This window comes from Squalius cephalus (assembly GCF_949319135.1).
Source record: "Squalius cephalus genome assembly, chromosome: 5".
NCBI lineage: Eukaryota > Metazoa > Chordata > Actinopteri > Cypriniformes > Leuciscidae > Squalius > Squalius cephalus.
In genome coordinates this window covers 27773194-27792308 of record NC_137126.1, presented here as the reverse complement: position 1 = coordinate 27792308, position 19115 = coordinate 27773194, and the positions used below count along the sequence as shown (strand labels likewise).

At 38.3% G+C, this 19115-nt stretch overlaps 1 protein-coding gene across 4 annotated transcripts; it reads left to right on the top strand.

The window, feature by feature from the left end:
• The first annotated feature begins 4213 nt into the window (after window positions 1-4213).
• Window positions 4214-19115, top strand: dpf2 (double PHD fingers 2). Of its 4 annotated transcripts, XM_079871340.1 has the most exons (13): window positions 4259-4312; window positions 7867-8109; window positions 8192-8352; window positions 9323-9430; window positions 9646-9824; window positions 9982-10074; window positions 11261-11345; window positions 11857-11898; window positions 15153-15290; window positions 15712-15843; window positions 15932-16044; window positions 16745-16826; window positions 17265-19115. In XM_079871340.1, exons 2-13 carry the CDS (start codon window positions 8090-8092, stop codon window positions 17345-17347), a joined length of 1236 nt encoding a protein of 411 aa, XP_079727466.1. In that variant the 5' UTR covers window positions 4259-4312; window positions 7867-8089; the 3' UTR covers window positions 17348-19115. The 4 variants fall into 4 exon arrangements, with proteins under 4 accessions (XP_079727465.1, XP_079727467.1, XP_079727466.1 ...); XM_079871339.1 differs by lacking the exon at window positions 7867-8109 and having other exon boundaries at window positions 4214-4312; XM_079871341.1 differs by lacking the exons at window positions 7867-8109; window positions 11857-11898 and having other exon boundaries at window positions 4214-4312.

The window sequence follows — 19115 nt, the reverse complement described above, 5'->3', positions numbered from 1 at the left end:
GCACCACCTCACAAACTCCCCAGCCTGCTGGATAGTAAATCACTGCTAGTTTGAAATTCAAAACTGGATCGGTTTGCCAACGGTCATTTTGTCTCCTGTCCTGAGAGAAAATGTCCGGAGTTGATCATCTTGAATAACTTTAAAGGGATAATTCACCCAAAAATGAAAATTCTGTCGTGCAAAATAATTTCTCTTTTGAACTGCACCTTCACTTCCATTTTTATTCTCTTGTTTTCTCTGAAATCTCTCTTGTCTCTCCCTATAGTGTGTGCACTTTTTGTATGCTTGTACCTGTCACTTTTTCACTTGCAGGTGTACTGTTTTGAACAGAACTGTCTCAACCTTGTTGAAAAACAACCACCTCTTTATAATTTGTTTGCACAGAATCTATTTATACGAGTTAAAATCATTGCATTGTGCAATGTTATTTTAATCTTAGAATGACTTGAATATCCAAAATTTAACAAAGCTATATTTCATAGAAATATAGTAAAACACATTTTCTAAATTGCCTAAATGTCAAGCTTAGAACAACAACAACAACAACTAGATCATGACAATAGGCCTATCTTAAAAAAAAAATACTGATAATGAACATGAATACTGAACTGACGTGACTCATATTTGTGACCCTGGATCACAAAACCAGTCTTATGTTGCACGGGTATATTTGTGGCAATAGCCAACAAAACATTGTATGGGTCAAAATTATAGATTTTTCTTTTATATCAAAAATCATTAGGATATTAAGTAAAGATCATGTTCCATGAAGATATTTTGTAAATTTCCCACCTTAAATATATAAAACATTTATTTTTGTGAATGGATGCAGCACTATCGCCAATAGAAATGGACAACTTTAAAGGCGATTTTCTCAATATTTCGTTTTTTTTGCACCCTCAGATTCCAGATTTTCAAATAGTTGTATCTCGGCCAAATATTGTCCTATCCTAATAAACCATACATCAATGGAAAGATTATGTATTCAGCTTTCAGATTATGTATAAATCTCAATTTTAGAAAAAAAAGACATAAGACTGGTTTTGTGGTCCAGGGTCACATTTTTGTGTTATTGTCTACTCTACCCTCGCTCCAAACCTATAAATCGATGTGAACGTTTGTCTGCTAAATTACTACTGTAATATTTCAATTAATAATGATGTCCTTAAACATAGGCCTACAGTATTTTGAGTGACGATAGTAGGCAAGGCCTTGCTAGTTGTTTAATTCATACTTAGCCAAGTTAACGAAAACAAAACTACAGTAGGCAATATTTAAAGATGAAACTGACCCGCACTTGATACCCTAAACAGGTCAGCAATTTTCCTACATTTCGATGGTTCTTCTTGGAGAGCATTCGTTAGCATGCTCTTTCCCTCTCGGCTTTCCTCGAAACTGTTTGGTGGAGGCGCGGAGCTTTGCCAGTCAAGACTAACAGATGCATGATTTATTATCGAATGCCGAATTCGAAAATGATCACTTTGGTACATTGGGCTGGCAAAAATATACAATAATGATAATTTATTTAAAAAATCTGACCATATTCACTGAGCACAAAGCAGCTGAGAGATTGGCTGAGACGTCATTGGCTGCGTCCTAAATGCTGAATTCATCATTACACGTCTTCGCCTCCTGTCTCCTGATATACCTGAAGGTATGTAGAATAATGTTAACAATTATGTTAAGTTTGAAGCATTTATATGAAGTCATCTGATCGATTATTGAAGGCAGTGTAGCCTAAGTAGGCTATCCTCCTTCGCTGCCTTTGATATCCCACAATCCTGTCAGTTCAGTTGAGCTAGAAAAATAAAGATGCGTTTGGTTGTCAGTTTTTTTGTGTAAATGAACGTTTTCTATTTCTGATGTCATATTTAGCCATAAATTATTATCGTAGTATATAATTATTTGTTTATAGTTACTTATCACCAAAGCGCGCTCTATTTTTGCTGTAGATCATTAAACCTTTGCGCTGCCTCATAAGTCTGTCTGAACAGTCATTGCCTGATAGGGCAGCGAGGCAACAAGTTTTGAAGTGGTCATATGTCACTCGAGTCAAATATCGTCCAGCTCCAACTCAGTTTTCGGCTGCGGCCCTGGTCTCGGTCTCGTCAGATTGACCACTAGTGCCACCTCGTGTCCATTCGTGAACACTACAACACTAAGAGTTGGAATAATATAACGGGTTTGGTTCTTTCTTATTGAAGTTAATGTCGCCTTAATGTCGCCAGCACCCCCTGACGACAGCTGCTTCACTACATTGGAATTTAAGATGACATGACTTTTAAATAACTTTTTGTTTTTCAACCTGTTTTTTTAAGAACACCTTCAACCTTTATAAAATTACTCTAAAGATGATTTCATTTTTATATGTTGTCGAATAGGGTTTTATGACTCTAAAATAAATGAATATATCAATAAGCCGGTCTCGCACGGAGTGAGTGACGTGACACTGGTTGAGGACCAGCATCTCAGAACTGATTTGACACTCTTAGTGACACATTTAATGCATGTGAAAAAACTAAATATAGATGTATTGATTAAAGCATTCATCGGCTGCACTCCTGAGTGAGTAGGCCTATCAAGGTAATATGCAGATTTGTGTGCTGTGCTTTTTAAAACGTTCTCACAACTCTGTACTCATTAATTGGTATGTTAATCTTTTTGTTTGGGCAGTTTAATATTAGGATTTTGTTTAAAAAAAAAAAAAACTCTACCATAGCACCGCCCCACAATATCAAGCCCCGCCCATTAAGCCCCGCCCCCAGCACCCCCTGGTAAAATATGTTCCCGCGGCTACACACGTATGTTCTTAATATATGATTTTTATTAGTTATTCATTATTCAGTGAAAAACACCCCTTGGCTAATTCATGAACGAAGCGTTCTTTCGATTTGGATCTTGTCAAAATGATCTAGTTCACAAAACCCATATAAATAGGTAGTTCGGAACTTCGGACACGAATCGGTCAGATCTGGTTATCGAATTCACTGCAGAGGTTGAAGTCTGCAGTTTTCCCTACTCACTGCAGAATCAAGTGACATGATCCAGCTCCTCCTCTCTGGACGTCTAATGGAGTGGCGGGACCCCATGAAGGCTGCATATCTCGGCTGCCAAGTCATCAAACGTCGCTGAGGGCCATCTCAATTTGAAGGATCCTTGGAAGGCAGCGTTCGTTTCACATCCTTCATTCAGCTCATATTGAAGGATGCATCGGATGTATCCTTTGTGGCCTTAAATCACCCACAATCCTTTTCACACATTCAAATTCACGAAAATAAATCGACGGAAAATGAGTCGGTAGCCTACTGAGCTTGTCTGAGTTTATTATTAAATGTAAGACAAAAATAATGTTTTCGTACATGAATATGTTGATGTTAGGCTATCTTTTGTTTTGCTGTAAATTAATCATTTAACACTAAATTGCCAATAATGTAAGCCACTGGGAGATCTCAGACGGCTGTCATTCACTGTAGGCCTATCGCATTAATAAAAAGCTAGTTAATGTAAAGATTTGTAATGCAAAGTATTTTTCCAAAATTAATTTTTAATAGTATTTTCGTGTTGTGACCGTGGGGGCGGAAACATGTGTGACGTAGCCATGCGCACTTACTAGACTGTCTCATCCTAGCGTTTAATTGCTGAGCAGGACATTAGCCCACAAGCCTCAAGGACTGGACTAGAATGGACGCAGAAACACCCATAGAGTTTTGGATAGGGTTTGGGTGTGGTTGGATATTCTAGCTCCACCCATTAGGCCCAATTTACATTCGCTAGACCTAAGCTCCACCCATTTGTTCTGTAGTAGGCAGCCTCTCGCTACTTTTAAAATGTTGCAGTGGGTTGATTGAACTGTTGGCAACCCTGGCAGCAAGCAGCACCATTTGCGAATTCAACGCGCACTGGCTCGATTTGTTGTAAAGGGAATAACTATTTAAATTTCATTCTCTTTCTCAAACGAGCTTCAAAATACTTTTATTATAGCGCACGAGTTGTATGAACCACGTAACTTTTATGATACTTTTTTCTCCCTTTGAACAGTATTTAAACGTTCTCCTTATACAGTCGTACGGGTTTTGAAAGACAACAGATATTTTGTTTGAACGAATAGACAGATCATTGTATTGTAGCCTACTACTGTCTATATTTGAACATGAAAAGAACCTTCATATTTTCCTTTACGCGCACGCCTCCTGAACGCCCGTGACCCGTGACCTTCCTCTAAGGTCCTTCATTCTGCGCAAGCGCAGATCACCCGCTGCAAGCAGATCAGTAGAGCCAAGATGGCGGCGGTGGTGGAGAATGTTGTCAAGCTGTGAGTATTTTTCATACTTATTTGACTACATATGAGCTTTTCATGTTGAAATTTGATATGTAGCTGAAGTAAATATGCAACGTGATGGGCATTTCCATTATTTGCTGAAAGTGAGCTTAGATACACGTGTTTGACAAGGTTATCCGAGCTCTGGTTAAGTTAGCTGTACTAGCAGCTGCTGTGTCCCGCTGGTGTGAATGCTTCATTTAGCTTCCGTCTTTCAGCATGATCAGGGAGCAACGCATGTAGGAGGCTTTTTCTGTTCCTCTAATGAGTGTGCTAATGACATTGTGTCATAAAGTTTCGCGGGAACCATGTTAAGCGCTCAATTGTTTGTTTCAGTTGTTTGTCAGTGCTGTGGTTGGTTATTCTGGTCTTCAGTTGTGGAAGCACCAGCTGTTTTATTTGATTTCACTTGTCATATGTGGATCTGTGCCACTTATTTTGAAGCAGGTTACATCTATCTGTCCATTTCATATAATAATGTTGTTAATAACCAAATATATTGACTGAAATGTATTTTAATAAGGAGCTTTTTAGATGAAGGGAAGTTGAAATGGTGAGTGAGTTATTTGTGATGGTTTCAGGCGATGCCGATAATTGCGAAGAATTCAGATGGCACCAACTTTGGATCGACATAAAACAATGCCTATAAAATATTATCCTTTTATTTTTATATTATCCTTAAATTGTATACAAGTTGTAACTGCTGCCTAACATGTTCGTTGTGTATGCTTAACTGAGTACGTCCACAACCTGTATTATCTTATAGCTGTATATTACTGCCATATGGACATTACTTTGACACTCATCTCTTACTGCTAAAATAATATTTCCTAAATTATTGAATTGAATTAATCTTGATTTAGTAGCCTCAGTAAAGGTGTTAAGATCTGTCAATGCGTTCAATCTTTAAGGACACAAGTACTCAGACTTGACAGCGACGATCGATCATGAAACGATGATCACCCTGACTTTAAAAAATATATTAGTCTATTTTTCTGATTGGTTATTGCGGCATTTTGGGCGGTACCGGAGGTCTGATTGACCAGCACGCCCTCCAGACGAGATGGTCTTCACTGCAGAACACGAAATCCAGGGGGAGGAGTTGGATCCAGATCCAACCCCTCCCACCTTACATATACCTAAACCTACCCATCTCCACCCCCTGATTCCTAAACCCACCCCTAAACCTACCAATCTCCACCCCTTAGATCTGGATCCAACTCTGCCCCCTGGATTTCGTGTACTGCAGTGAGGTGCTGCTGTCCTTTTGTGGAGATGTTGCCTAAGTAGTAATGGGTATAAATCTGAATAATCTAATATAGGATGCGTTTGGTTGAGTTTATTAACCCTCTAGCAAATCTCTGCATGGTGGTGTGTATTCACAGTTTCAGCTCAAATGTAATGCCCGATATTATTGACTGGGAAAAACATTGATGCATCATAATCTATCAGTTATTTTTTTCTAGTCATATGTTTGTTTTCATGTCATATTTTTATTTGTCAACATACATTTTTGTAACAGTCTTAAAATATTTTCATTATCTCCATGACGGACACGCCCCGCCCCGAGTAGCCTACGCATTTATTGAGACCTATCAATGATCAAAATGAGAAATTGACAAAAGTGCCCATCCCTAGTTTCTTTTAAATTGTCTGTGATCTTGCGAACACCAAGCAATAACCTACACGTCTTACACAATTTGTCCACTAGTAGAGTTAATTTTGCAGTATAAAACACTTACTCTGATCTATCAGGCACTCTTATTTTAGTATTATTCATGTACTATTATAGTGTTTCTTATTAATATGAATTCTTATTAATATATTTTTTTTATATTTAGTTTAGTTTTCATTTTAGTTTGTCATTTTGTTGTGCTTTTTGTTATGTTTTTTATTTGGCTTTAATTTATTTTATTTCAGTTTTAGTCATTTTAGTACTTCAACTTATTTATTTTATTTTATTTCCAGATTATTTCAGGTAACTAAAACAATTTTTAGTCTAGTTTTAGTTTACAAAAACAACACTGCTATGAGTGCTTTAGCATTTACGGTTAGTAATTGTGTTAGCCTCATTAATGCAGACGTTTTTTTAAAGGTCTGGGCCCGTATCCCTAAAGATTCTGAGAATCCTCTCAGAGAGCTCCTAACTTAACCTAAAAATTCCTTGCCAGGAGTTTTAGCTTAGAAGTGATTCCAGAACATTTTCAGTGAACTCTGAGCAAGGAATGGATGAAAAATCCTATCTTAGTGAGGAGGTGTGGTTGACCCCGTTGCTAGGTATGAGTCATCATTTCAAAAGCCGTGATTGGTTGATCCCACAAGTTTGATGAAAATGAACTTTTGGTGATAATGAGCAAAGGATGTACCCTCAAATCAATAAACATAATTATACACTCTAATCTTATGCAGACTGTAATTGTAAATAATATTTCACATTCAAGAAAATATCTGGAAAATGAATAGTAAGCTGTAGGGGTTATAGCCTAACATTAGAATCTAAAATATGTGAAAACTTAAGCTCATTACACCCTGTTCAAATAATGATTCGTGTCTTATTTGCTCATATTAATATCCTAGCTGGCATATTTTGTACTTTCACTCCCATATGGACCCCATTGAAAACAAGATGGCCTATCTCAAGGGGCTGTCCTTAATGAAGTAGAAATTGCAACGGTACAACTCAGTGTGGTCTTAACGAGGGTAAAACGGCTCAGCTTTTATCAATGTCTGTGATTGCTGGCTGGTCTATTTATGAAGGCTTGTTAACAAATATCCTACAAACACATTTTGTGCAGCTGCTTAGGGGAACTCCTAAGCCACTAAAAGTCCTCTTCCCTGCTCTTAGCAGATCTCGCCTTAGGAGCCCTTTTAAGCGCTAGGAATCTTGAGGAATAGCTTTTATATTAACTGGGATTTTCGTGTCACTTTTAGCAGAAATTCTAAGAAAACGTCATGACTCTGAGAATTTTCTTAGAATTTGGCCGCTAGGAGCCACTTTTTGCACAAAAATTCTTTAGGGATACGGGCCCTGGTGTCTGACTTTGACCCTGTTTACACTTGGTGTTAAGATCTGCCTCGGGTGATAACTTAGAAAATTGGAAAAGCACATGCGAGAGCTGCACAAGTCTGATTAAGTCTTAACATTTTAGCAGGTTGATGGGTGAATAGGCAGTCATTTGCTGTTATCTAGGATGAAGCATTCATGTTTACTCTACCAATTCAGTGTGGTCACATTTCTGATTCATTGGTTCACAAAACAGTGGACCCCATTTACACCTGTATTTAGTGCTGTCCACAAGGTGGATCTTAATAGCAGGTATTAACGTTGTCCGAGTTGTTGGTTTGTGGAATGTGAATCCCCTTTGAGCAAGTGCCTTTTGAAGCTGTAGCTCTGTGTTTTGGCGTCTTGGAGGCAGGCAATCATCCCAGGGCTGTTTCGTTGTCTGGGCTCTAAACCCCTCAGAGCTCTTGGTTCTAACACAGCAAAGCTTTAAGCTTTTGTTTCATCCTCTGTGAAATCAACGCCCGTCTGTGCTCTAATCTCACAGGCTTTAGCTAGCCTGTGCTCTCTCTCCGGGGCTCTTAGCGGTTGCCGGGGTGACGGGCGGGATCGGCACCTGCTAAGTGGCTGGAGTGAGAGAGTTACAATGACTGGGCTGCATGCCTGCAAGACCTCCCGCTGCATACAAACACTCACAGGCGGGTAAGCTGAACAAGGTTGAGCTGGTTTCAGGCTGGCAGTGACACTCTATCGCTTTTGCCCAACAGAAGATGGCTTCTCTAGACTCTGCGTGAGTTTCAGAAAGCACCTCTGGTTAATCTTAGTTTTGATTCAAGCTGTTGCATTTATTGTCTCTCTTGCTCTGTCTGAAGGCTGGGTGAGCAGTATTACAGGGATGCTATGGAGCAGTGTCACAACTATAATGCCCGTCTGTGCGCAGAGAGGAGCGTGAGGATGCCTTTCCTCGACTCTCAGACAGGTGTCGCCCAGAGCAACTGCTACTTCTGGATGGAGAAACGACACAGAGGACCAGGTGGGACACACTCAGTCACAGCGATCAGTTTACAGAACAGGTTTTCTTTTCTTTTCTCTGCATTTTCAATAGAGTTGTTAAAATACCAAAATTAATTGATACCAAAACCAGTGAAATGTCATAAGTGTGGATATAGGCCTAAATATTAATATCACAGGATTAAAAAAACACATTTAAATAACCTAGAGATTGGCATGGAGTACTTTCCATAAGATCATCTCTCAATGCAAATCAAACCAGCTATTAGGCTAACTGAAATAAAACCATGCCAATCTCTAGGTATGGTGAAGGCTATGTGATGATGTGGGGCTATTTTAATTCCAAAGGCCAAGGGAACTTTATCAGGATGCATAGTATCCTGGATCCATGAAGTAACTGGCCTTTAAAAATAAAAATCTGCCGGCCTCTATGGGAATTTAACATAGGGGTGTCCAAACTTATGCACCCTGTATTTTAAGGAAGAACATTTATTTACATTACGATACATTATTCATTCACAAAGAAAATTGGTGTCCTTAATGCCTTAATTAAAAAAATTAGGAAAAATACAACCTTTAAGTTCAATTTCCAAAAGATAATTTTTTATTCCTCTTTTTAATCAACTTTAGCATGGGTGTCTAAACTTATGCATAGCACTGTAGTAGATCAGAGTCCCCCGATCTGAGTGATCTTGTCTCCGGGCAGATGTAGTAGTTCAGATGGGTACTATGGAGCCTGGTTCTGCAAAGACTTAAAAACAAATAACAAAACTTTAAAATCAATTCTGTATTTAACCAGTAGCCAATGAAACGAGATCAAAACCGGTGTAATGTTCACTTTTACGCTCCCCTTTGAGAAGCCGTGCTGCAGCATTTTGAACTAATTGTAAGTGTGTGATGCATATCTGAGGGGCACCAATTTTACAAAAAAAAAAATTAAACATAAGACATGACTGATTGCATGTATGTTTTTCATCTCACTCTCACCAAAGGTGTTGCCCCAGGTCAGTTGTACACTTATCCAGCACGTCGCTGGAGAAAGAAGAGGAGAGCTCTCCCTCCAGAGGACCTTCGTCTAGCCTTCCCATCTCTAAAGCCCGGTATGCAGCCACTCACTTCCTCTGTGAGAGACTGTTAATAACAGTGAAGAGATATGTTCTTTGTAATTCCCTGTGTGTAGCCCGTTCATAGATTTGTGTGTAGGTATTTATGTGTTTCACTTTCATGTCATTTAGATTTCTGTATGTTTTGGTGATATTTCTATCCATCTCTGTGCAGTTGCCTATGGATGTGAATGTGCGTGTGTATGTTTCAGAGCTGGATCTAGGGCTTAAGAAGGAAGTTTTCTCCAGTGATGGAAGCAGCTTAGAGGCTCTTTTGAAAGGAGAGCCACTGGATAAAAGGTCAGGGTTGGAGCTCCGCACAGGGGAGGATGAGCCCAGCTCTACAGAGCTCTCCACCAGTGCACTAAACTCAAGCAGCAGGGTCCGAAAGGTACTGAGAACAAGTGATGATTTGGATTTAGTGTGTCACACCGTTTTTGTTGAAATCTAACCTTGCTTGGTTATTCTGTCTGATTTATTTTTACCATTTTGTGTGTGTGTGTGTGTGTGTGTGTGTGTGTGTGTGTGTGTGTGTGTGTGTGGTGTAGAGAATTTTGGAGCCAGATGATTTTCTAGATGATCTTGACGATGAAGATTATGAGGAAGATACTCCGAAGAGAAGGGGAAAAGGCAAGGGAAAGGTGAGATCTTGATCTTCTAAACTTGTGCTTGTAAATTCTTGTAAATATCATGTACACATACATAGTCTGTCAGGGATGGAGAACTTCTGTCCTGGAGGGCTGCTGTCCTGCAGAGTTAAGCTGAGTTAAGCTTTTAAAAAAAGAAAGAAAAAAAAGCTCACCTGCCAAGTTCACACAGCACGATTTTCAAAGTAGTCGGTCACTGTTCTTTTCACACTGCACGACTATCTCGGGTAACATTCAGTTGCTGATGTGTTCACACTGCACAATGGATCGGTGACAGGAGGTTTCACACTGCATGACTTTACAAAAGAAAGAATTGCTTCTGGCTGGTCCGCAAACTACGTTTCACAACCAAACACAGACGAGAAGTGATAAGGAAATAACGCAAGATCACGCGTGCATGAGACCGGAGTTCTCGCGCGAGACTGAAATTGTTATTAAAAATGATAGCCTGCAAGAAGATTTGCGATCCTAATGGTCTCTGAGCTGATTTGCAGCGAAAAGAACAAAAACAGATTATGCAGGAGGAAATGGTTGAGGAGACGAGAGGAGCAAGGATTGTGTGTTCTGCAAAGAGAGTTGGGGGTAAATAAATAATTTTGCTGCTGTTGCTGCTGGTCAAGCAAATGTTTGTGCTTTGTTTCTGTTTGATATAATTGAAAATATATCTATTAAAATATTGATATTCTACTGATATAACTCTTCCCCCGAACATTCCCGCTGTCCTGTTTCTTGCTCTCTCATTGGCCGATGGTCATTGCCGATGTAGTTTTCAGTCAGAACACATTCACACAACAGGATTTTGAATCGCCGACAGGTCCAGATATTTAGCATGCCAAATATCTCACGGGCGTCTGCGACTCTCTCAGATCTGGTCTTTGATAATTCACACTGCGTGACTGTCACTCGTGTGAACAAGCACCGATTTGCCTATGATTTCAGCCATTTGTCGGCGATCTCACAAAACCTGTCGGCGAGCGAAAATCGGGCCTAAAATCATTCAGTGTGAACTCGGCATTAGTGATCCTGAAGACACTGATTACCTTGTTCAGGTGTGTTTGATTAGGGTTGTAAACTCTGCAGAACAGCGGCACTCCAGGACCAACGTTCCCCATCCCCTGGTCTATGTTAGGCAAAACAACTGTAAAATGTTATAGTTATGATGATGATAATGGTTACACAGGGTCGTGGTGGTGTCAGCAGCGCTCGGAAGAAGTTGGAAGCAGCAGCAGCTTTGGAAGATCGGGACAGACCGTACGCCTGTGACAGTGAGTCATATATGGCATTCAGGGGAACCACATGACTCAGCCCGCTGACCTCTTGGTGATCTCATCTGGAGATCGACTTCTCTTTGCTATAAAAAGGCTGAGCTGTACTGTATCTGACATACTAAACTTGAGAATCATTTCACAATCAGCTCTTTCTTGTCTATTCATGAAAGCCAGAAGTACAACAAAAAATGCAAATTTTTATTGAAAACATCTCAAAAAGCCTACTATTCTGTATGCTTTGGTTTACCAATCGCACATCTAGCCTGATTAAACTAGTTATCTTTATCTTGTAAACCAGAGGACAATTTATACTTGATTTCCAATTTCATGTTGTACTTTCGTAGTTCTGGATCTCTATTCTCTGCATTTGTGTCTCTTAAATGTGTCATGATACTGTGATGCAAATGTTCTTTGAGTTTATTTCTCCTGATTTCCTGATTCTTGTTTTCAGTCTGTGAGTCTTTGTCTCTTCTTTCTCTTTTTTTCTTTCTTTTTCTCTCTCTTTCAGACACTTTCAAACAAAAGCATATTTCAAAATCTTCCGAAAGAGGTATATTGCTCTCTTTCTCTCTCTCTCTCTTTCCGTCTAGTTCTCCTTCCCTGATTCTGTCTTTTTCTTCTCCTTCCCCTACCGCTCATGTCTTGGTTTTCCGCTTTCTCTTTATTTTGTGTGCATTGCAAACATGATTTGTGCCTGACTAGAATGTACTGAACTTTTTATTTGAATTTATTTATTTTTTTTAAGAAAAACTGGACAGCGTTAAGTGTGACAGCAGCTTCAGATGAAGACTTTTTCCACAGAGTTAATTTATTTTTCCCCCCTAAACAAGCTGTACTGCCTCCGGGCCAGGTGAAATGTTCAGACACGTTCAAGCGGGTTTTTCTCGGCAGCATGACTCAATATAACTTCCCAGTCTGAGGAGTTCAAATTGTGAACTGTTTGAAAAGCACTTTATACTTCCAGCAACACTCTGTTACTAACAATTTACTTGCATGCATCTTATGATTCGTCATCAGCAGGGACCTGCTGATACAATATTACGCTACTGTTCAAAAAAAAAAAAATTTTTTTTTTATAGAAGTATCTATATGCTCACCAAGGCTGCATTTATTTGATCAAAAATACCATAAAATTGTAAAATATCAACAATTTAAATATTAACTAAGTTAATATATTCTAAAAATGTATTTTATTCTTAGGAGAAAGTATGCTGAAAATTCAGCTTTGCATCACGTCTTCAGTGTCACATGATCCTTTAGAAATCATTGTAATATGCTGATTTAATGCTTAAGAAACATTTCTTGTTATTTTCAGTGTTGATGTCAATGTAGACTTTATTTCAAAAAGAAATATTTCGTAATGTAAAAGTCTCACTTTGATCAGTTTAATGCATCCTTGCTGAATAAAAGTATTCTTTCAAAAAAAGTAACTCGCTTTTGAACTGTAGTGTATATAAATATCTAGGTCACAATAGAACATTATTGCAATTTGTTTGTTTAGTGTGTAGTTAATCAACTGTGATACATTACAATCTTTTACTCTTGCGTTTCTTTTATCTGCATTAGGCTTTGGTGCTTTGCACAATTATATTCTTAGCTCATTCTGATTTTTGGCCAAAAAAAAAAAAAAACTGCATTAAATTGATTCTACTGAACATTTCTCCTTCTAACACACTTTCTCTGATCTCATTTTTTCCCAAAATAGTTGTGGAAACCACAAACCTAAATTGGCTGTTTTTGTCACAAAAAAAATCACAATACTTTGAAGTATCCCATCCCCAGTTAATACTTAGAAATAGTTTTTGACATGTAAATTGCTGCTTTTTATATAACCTCTATTATTTACCTCTTTATTCTTCATTACTTGTTCTGTGTTGTCTCTGTTTTTTAGTTCTTTTCATTGCTGTTTGTAATACTCATCCTTCTCTTCACCTTGAGGTCGCTCCCTGTTTTTCTCATTCCTTTTCTGATTAGATTCAAATAGTGCCTCTGTTTTTAAGTTGCTCCAGGACTGATCAATCCAATTTCCCTGAATGTGTGATGCTTACGGTTTTAAAGGGATAGTTCACTCAAAAATGGTGATTGCCATCATGCACTCACCATCATGTCGTTCAGACCAAATAACTTTCTAGTGTGCAACAGTAAAGGTGTTGTCTAAAGCTGCGGTGCACACTGTACAATTTATAATAGTCCTTTACGATTATTGCTTGTCAGACTGTATGAACATGATCCCAGTATAAGTCATGCCACACTATGGGATCTCAGATGTCATTAATGTCAGACTGTACGCCAGTTAAGTAAGCAATAAGGTACAAGAGGCTGTGCTGTATCGTCAATAAGTAAATAATTGCCTGCGTGCCTGCAATGCCCTTCAGCCGTGACTTATTCACGATACAGCACAGCCTCTTGTACCTTAACGCTTACTTGACTGGTGTACAGTCTACAGATGATGGCGTACAGATGATGATTGTGAGCTGTATTACATGCAGGATTGAAATGGTGGCTAGCAAAGAAAAACTAAAATCTTGAAAAGACAAAAAATAAGAGGGGTGTGTGTGTCCGTGGAGCAAGCGGTGGTTTGTTGTCGCACTAATTGCATCATCAGGTTCGACGCTCCTATTGGTTTTTGATTTGACAGTGGTCGGAGGAGAAGTCATGCTGCATGACTGCCTTGACACTGACAGAATTTAATTGAAAACTACAATCAGAGAAATCTTTTAGGATTTGCTAAATTTGTCTCCGATGGCAAAATCATGGACAAAATCGTACAGTGTGAACTTGGCTTAACAATGACCAAGCTGCTCCTCTTCATACAATGAAATTGAATTTGGGGACCAATCGTCCACTGTATGGAAAAAGGCTACTTGGTTTTATGCAAGGAAATAAGTCATACCATTTTGGAATGACGTGGCTAAATAAATAACAGAATGATTATTTTGTGGTGAACTATCGCTGTTGTTTACAGGGTTCCTACGCAGGAAAAGTATGGAATTTGAGTCATTTCTAGGTCTGGAAAAGTATGGAAAACAGAATATGGAAAAATATTTTTGTTTCCAGACTATTGGCCCGATTCAGTTTTCTAAAATATAAAATTAAGAATTTCTAAAAAATGTATCATACATGCATTGTTTTCACGGCAAAAGTTTAGTGATTGTTGAACACAATTGAATAAATTCAAGGCACACATTTTCATTTTGCAAAGCCTGTTTTTTAACATAAGCGAGTCTCTTTTGAACTTCACTAATCGAATGTGCATGTGCCACGATCTGTACTTTGCTGTTTGGTGATCATTCAACATCAAACCACGATTATAGTATCAAACTGATGTGTCAGAGGTGAATATATGCAGGTTAGAAAGTGTTTTCGTTTTCTTCTCATGTAAGCACATCACTTTGAGAAGACCAATTGAAAAAGAGGGAAATTAAGTGTTTACAGATGACTGTACTATACCAAATGAAATGCTGAAAATAATGCTGCATGATCGATTTATTTTAAATATGGTCTGAAAAATCTACAGAAAGGTTTTTGAAATGGAATATGTGTAGGAACCCTGTGTTTAAGTGATCTTTTGAGTAAACATATTAACATTTGCCATGGTGTTGAAGAATGAGAATTAATGAAGATCAGGAGAGCCAGGAGCGGTGGAATGATCTCTCAACTGTCCAGTAGCAAGCATGTGGGCATGATAATATAGGTGCATGCATGAGAGAGATGCCCCATGAGAGTCATGCCCCATGTGCTGAAGTACATATGACCACTGAGGGCACTTATAACTGTCATTTTGATCTCTGTGTGTGTGTGTAGTCTGTGGGAAGCGCTATAAGAACAGGCCTGGTCTCAGTTATCATTACGCCCACTCTCACTTGGCCGAGGAGGAGGGGGAGGAGAAAGATGAGATGGACATTCGCGAACCAACTCCACCCCAACAGGACGAACCAAAGAGTAAGCAATTGATCATGCTTGTTGTTGTTGCAGCAGCACAGACTCTGGTAGGCAAATAAGCAGAGGCCATTTAACTTTGTTTCACTTTTGATTGTCATGAAATATTTTAGTCAATATATAGCCAATAAAACTGATTATAGATTAAACTCTTAACTGGTTGGCACAGTGTGGTACACAAGTATTGACAGAATGGCTTTATTTTAAAACCTAGTGGGGTACCTTGCCCGCCATCTTAAATGGAAAGCTCTACATACTGTAGGCAGCATCTCGTAGTCCCTTCTACAAGGCAGCTAACTAGGTTTTGAATAGATGTTTTAGCTTCTAGGGATAGTGTTGGATTGTATTATTTTCAATAAACACTGGTTGGTGTGTTTTGAAGTAATGTTGGGTATTCTTTGTTCTCTTTCTCTCTCTTGGGCAGCTCCAAAGAAGGGCCCAGATGGTTTGGCTCTGCCGAACAACTACTGTGACTTCTGTTTGGGAGATTCCAACCTGAACCAGAAAACTGGCCAGTCAGAAGAGCTTGTGTCCTGCTCAGACTGTGGTCGTTCTGGTAAAACAAACAAACACTCACACTTTCTCCTGCTTGCTGCTTTTGATTTTCTTGACCAAATGATTATTAATCTGTTCTTCGTTCTCAGGTCACCCTTCATGTCTGCAGTTCACTCCAGTGATGATGGCTGCTGTGAAAACCTATCGCTGGCAGTGCATTGAATGCAAATGCTGTAACATATGTGGAACATCAGAAAATGATGTGAGTTTGTTTACCACTGTGTAGTAGGGGTGTAACGGATCATAGTTGACTTCTGTACCTGAATACTGTTAGACCTACCTGAAAAACTTCAAGCACTTTTTATTTTATTCTTATCTTTGTTCTATTGTATATTTATCTATGCTTATAATTTATTTAACTAAAAAAGTTAGGCTAGTAACTTTTGCTGTGGTATCCAAGTACTCAGTGTTCTGTAAATAATCAATTGAAAGCAAAATGAAATGTAACACTTTTTATTTGTTGACTCAAAAACCGTAATAAGATTTGAACCTTGAGTTTTGTGACCATTTTTGAGTTACAAATATGATCATATTTAACAAATAAATTTACTTAACCTCCTTAAAATTGCACTATGTAACTGTTGGCACTATAGCGGTTACTAAACAAAGCTACTTCGATCTGTTTGTGTCTATGATGAGTCATGAAGGTACTGGGCTACTCCGCAGTGGTCTAAAATAGTCAGAATATAAACACTTATACCGCAGTGATTCAGGATAAGACAAAACACGGTTTGGAAAAATGTATTCATGATGTACTCGCTCGTATACATTTTGTAAATTTTGAACACAAAAATATTACATAGTGCAGCTTTAAGGAAAACTAGTCTTGTGTCGAAATTGTTCGCTCCCTCGGTTTATGATGCCTATTTGGATTCTCTGTAATTTAGTATGCTTTTTCACAGGACCAGCTGTTGTTCTGTGATGATTGTGACCGAGGTTATCACATGTACTGCCTCTCGCCCCCCATGTCTGAACCCCCTGAAGGTAAAGCAACATGCACTAATGGCTCATACACGCATGCGTTCAAGTTTGGGGTCTGTGAGATTTCAAAAATAACAGTAAAACATTTCTATTTCAAATGATTTCTATTTCAAATCAATAATAATAATATTAATAAATGTTTCTCAAGCATCAAATCAGCATATTAGAATGATTTCTGAAGGACCATGCGCCACTCAAGACAAGTTATGGCTGCTGAAAATACAGATTTATCATCACAGGAATACATTAGATGTTAAAATATAATAAAACAGTTATTTAAAATTGTATTTAGTATTTTACAATAATACTATTTTGGTGTGTAAATGCTGCATAAGGGACTTTTTAAAAAACCTTACTGACCACTCATTTTTGATGAATGCTCAAAGCACATAGCATTGACTTACGTAGTGCTAAATCACAGATTTGTGCTTTGCTTTACAGGAAGTTGGAGTTGTCATCTGTGTTTGGCCCTCCTGAAAGAGAAGGCCTCCATATACCAGAATCAGAATGCTCCGCCCTCGTGATGGTCCTTTGGGAAAGACAGATGGTTCCTTCCAAGATTTGTTTGTTTGATTTAAGCAAGCAAAATAGGTCGAACAGAAGTTGTATTGAAACAGAAAAGGGACTACCACCTCACCCAGGCCCTCAGACACAAATAGCGGGTGAGAAAAGAGAGAGGAAGTGAGAAAAAGAGTGGCCTCCTTCTCTTATTCCTCATTTACATCTCAGCAGGTTTGATCTCAGTATGACTGTTACACAGTTCCAAGTTTCAAACTACCCTTGCTCTTTGTTTTCAACTATTGGCCCCCCCACAACGAACACAATACCGTCATACCAAACACAAACTCTCCTGACCCTTTCAGCAGTACATACTTGGAGGAAGTCACTATGAGAATATTATGACTCTGTTTTGGAGTTCTTGCTCATATTAGACCTGATATTTCTACCCGTTTCTGCAGAAACTGTTTAACAGTAAACAAATAATAAAATGCAGCTTATATCAGCCAAAATAAATATTGCATACTCAGCCATATCCAAAATACTCTGACAAAATATGCTTATCAAGGAGAGGAATAGTTGAAACCAATCAGCATGCCAATGCTTGTTCATAATAAGCGAAAAAGAAACTAATGTGTTTTTGTATATTTATATATTTGTATAGCATATAAAGGTGTGTTGTATTTAAGATCTTAAACTATAGAAATGGTTCATTATTATGATGGGAGTTGCTTGGGGATTTTTCCCCCTGTGATGATAGCGTCTGCATATGCCACTGAAGCACAGAGTCTAGCAGTCGGTGTGTGAGCTCTTTACTAACTAATGGGTTAATGGTGCAGGTAAAGGTAGTGATTTTAAATTATATTTTTATATTGTTGTTGTTATTTTTTGTTGCTTTTTTAGCGTGCCCTTAAGGTGTTCAGAAAGCAGTTAAAAATTTGTGAAAGATGGTTATTTAAGATGTCGGGTAAAGCAATGAGGGAGAGGGGGCTGAAAAAGATAAAGTCCAGTTTAAAAGAACGTCCAGAAAATATAATAATTGTTTGCAGTTAATTGAGGGTAGTTAGAACAATATTACAGACCACGCTGAAATCAATTTGTCAATGTTTATAGTTTGATAGATTCTACCAAGAATGTTACATTTCTTTCCAGGTAATTCCGGAAGATTTGCTGTTGAGTAAGAACATGAACGTTTATCTAGTTTAAGGAAATATGAGGACAAAAAAACTTAAATGCCATAATTATCATGTTTACGGTCATTTACATTTCATTGATTACAGCCATACATATATTACATAGGCATTTTACTCATATGTATTCATTTATCAGATTCAAATTAAATTGCCAATTGGTAGGAGTAAGCAAAGGTTCTTCTGGCACTTAAAAACAAAAAAGCTCTGCTTCTGTATGTCTACTGTTAACACGTTTACACACACAATTTTTCTAGGAAAAAAAAAAAACCCATTTATACCCACAAACCACCACTGATGAATAGAGATGCCAGAAGGACTTTGTGAGTGTCACAGGCTTGGTTATGTTAAATTGATTTCACTATTGTTTTGCTGAAAGTTTACTTTAAGTCCTTTAATCTGGGGGTCTTTATTGGCGTCTTTATGGCATCAGATGTGTGCCATTTAGAAAACTGGACAAAATAGTCGTCCCTTAAAGGGATGGCAAAAATGAAATTATCGTCATTACTCTTAAAACTGTATGACTTTTTCTTCTGTAGAACATAATAGAAGATATTTTGAGGAATGTCTCAGTTTTGAGGACGATTGACTTCTATTGTGTGGA

Coding starts and splice junctions, on each gene's coding strand:
- dpf2 (XM_079871339.1), top strand. CDS start 4,281: ATGGCGGCGGTGGTGGAGAATGTTGTCAAGCT. Junction 4,313..8,191: donor GTGGAGAATGTTGTCAAGCT/GTGAGTATTTTT, acceptor CTCTGTCTGAAG/GCTGGGTGAGCAGTATTACA. Junction 15,291..15,711: donor CCAACAGGACGAACCAAAGA/GTAAGCAATTGA, acceptor TCTCTTGGGCAG/CTCCAAAGAAGGGCCCAGAT.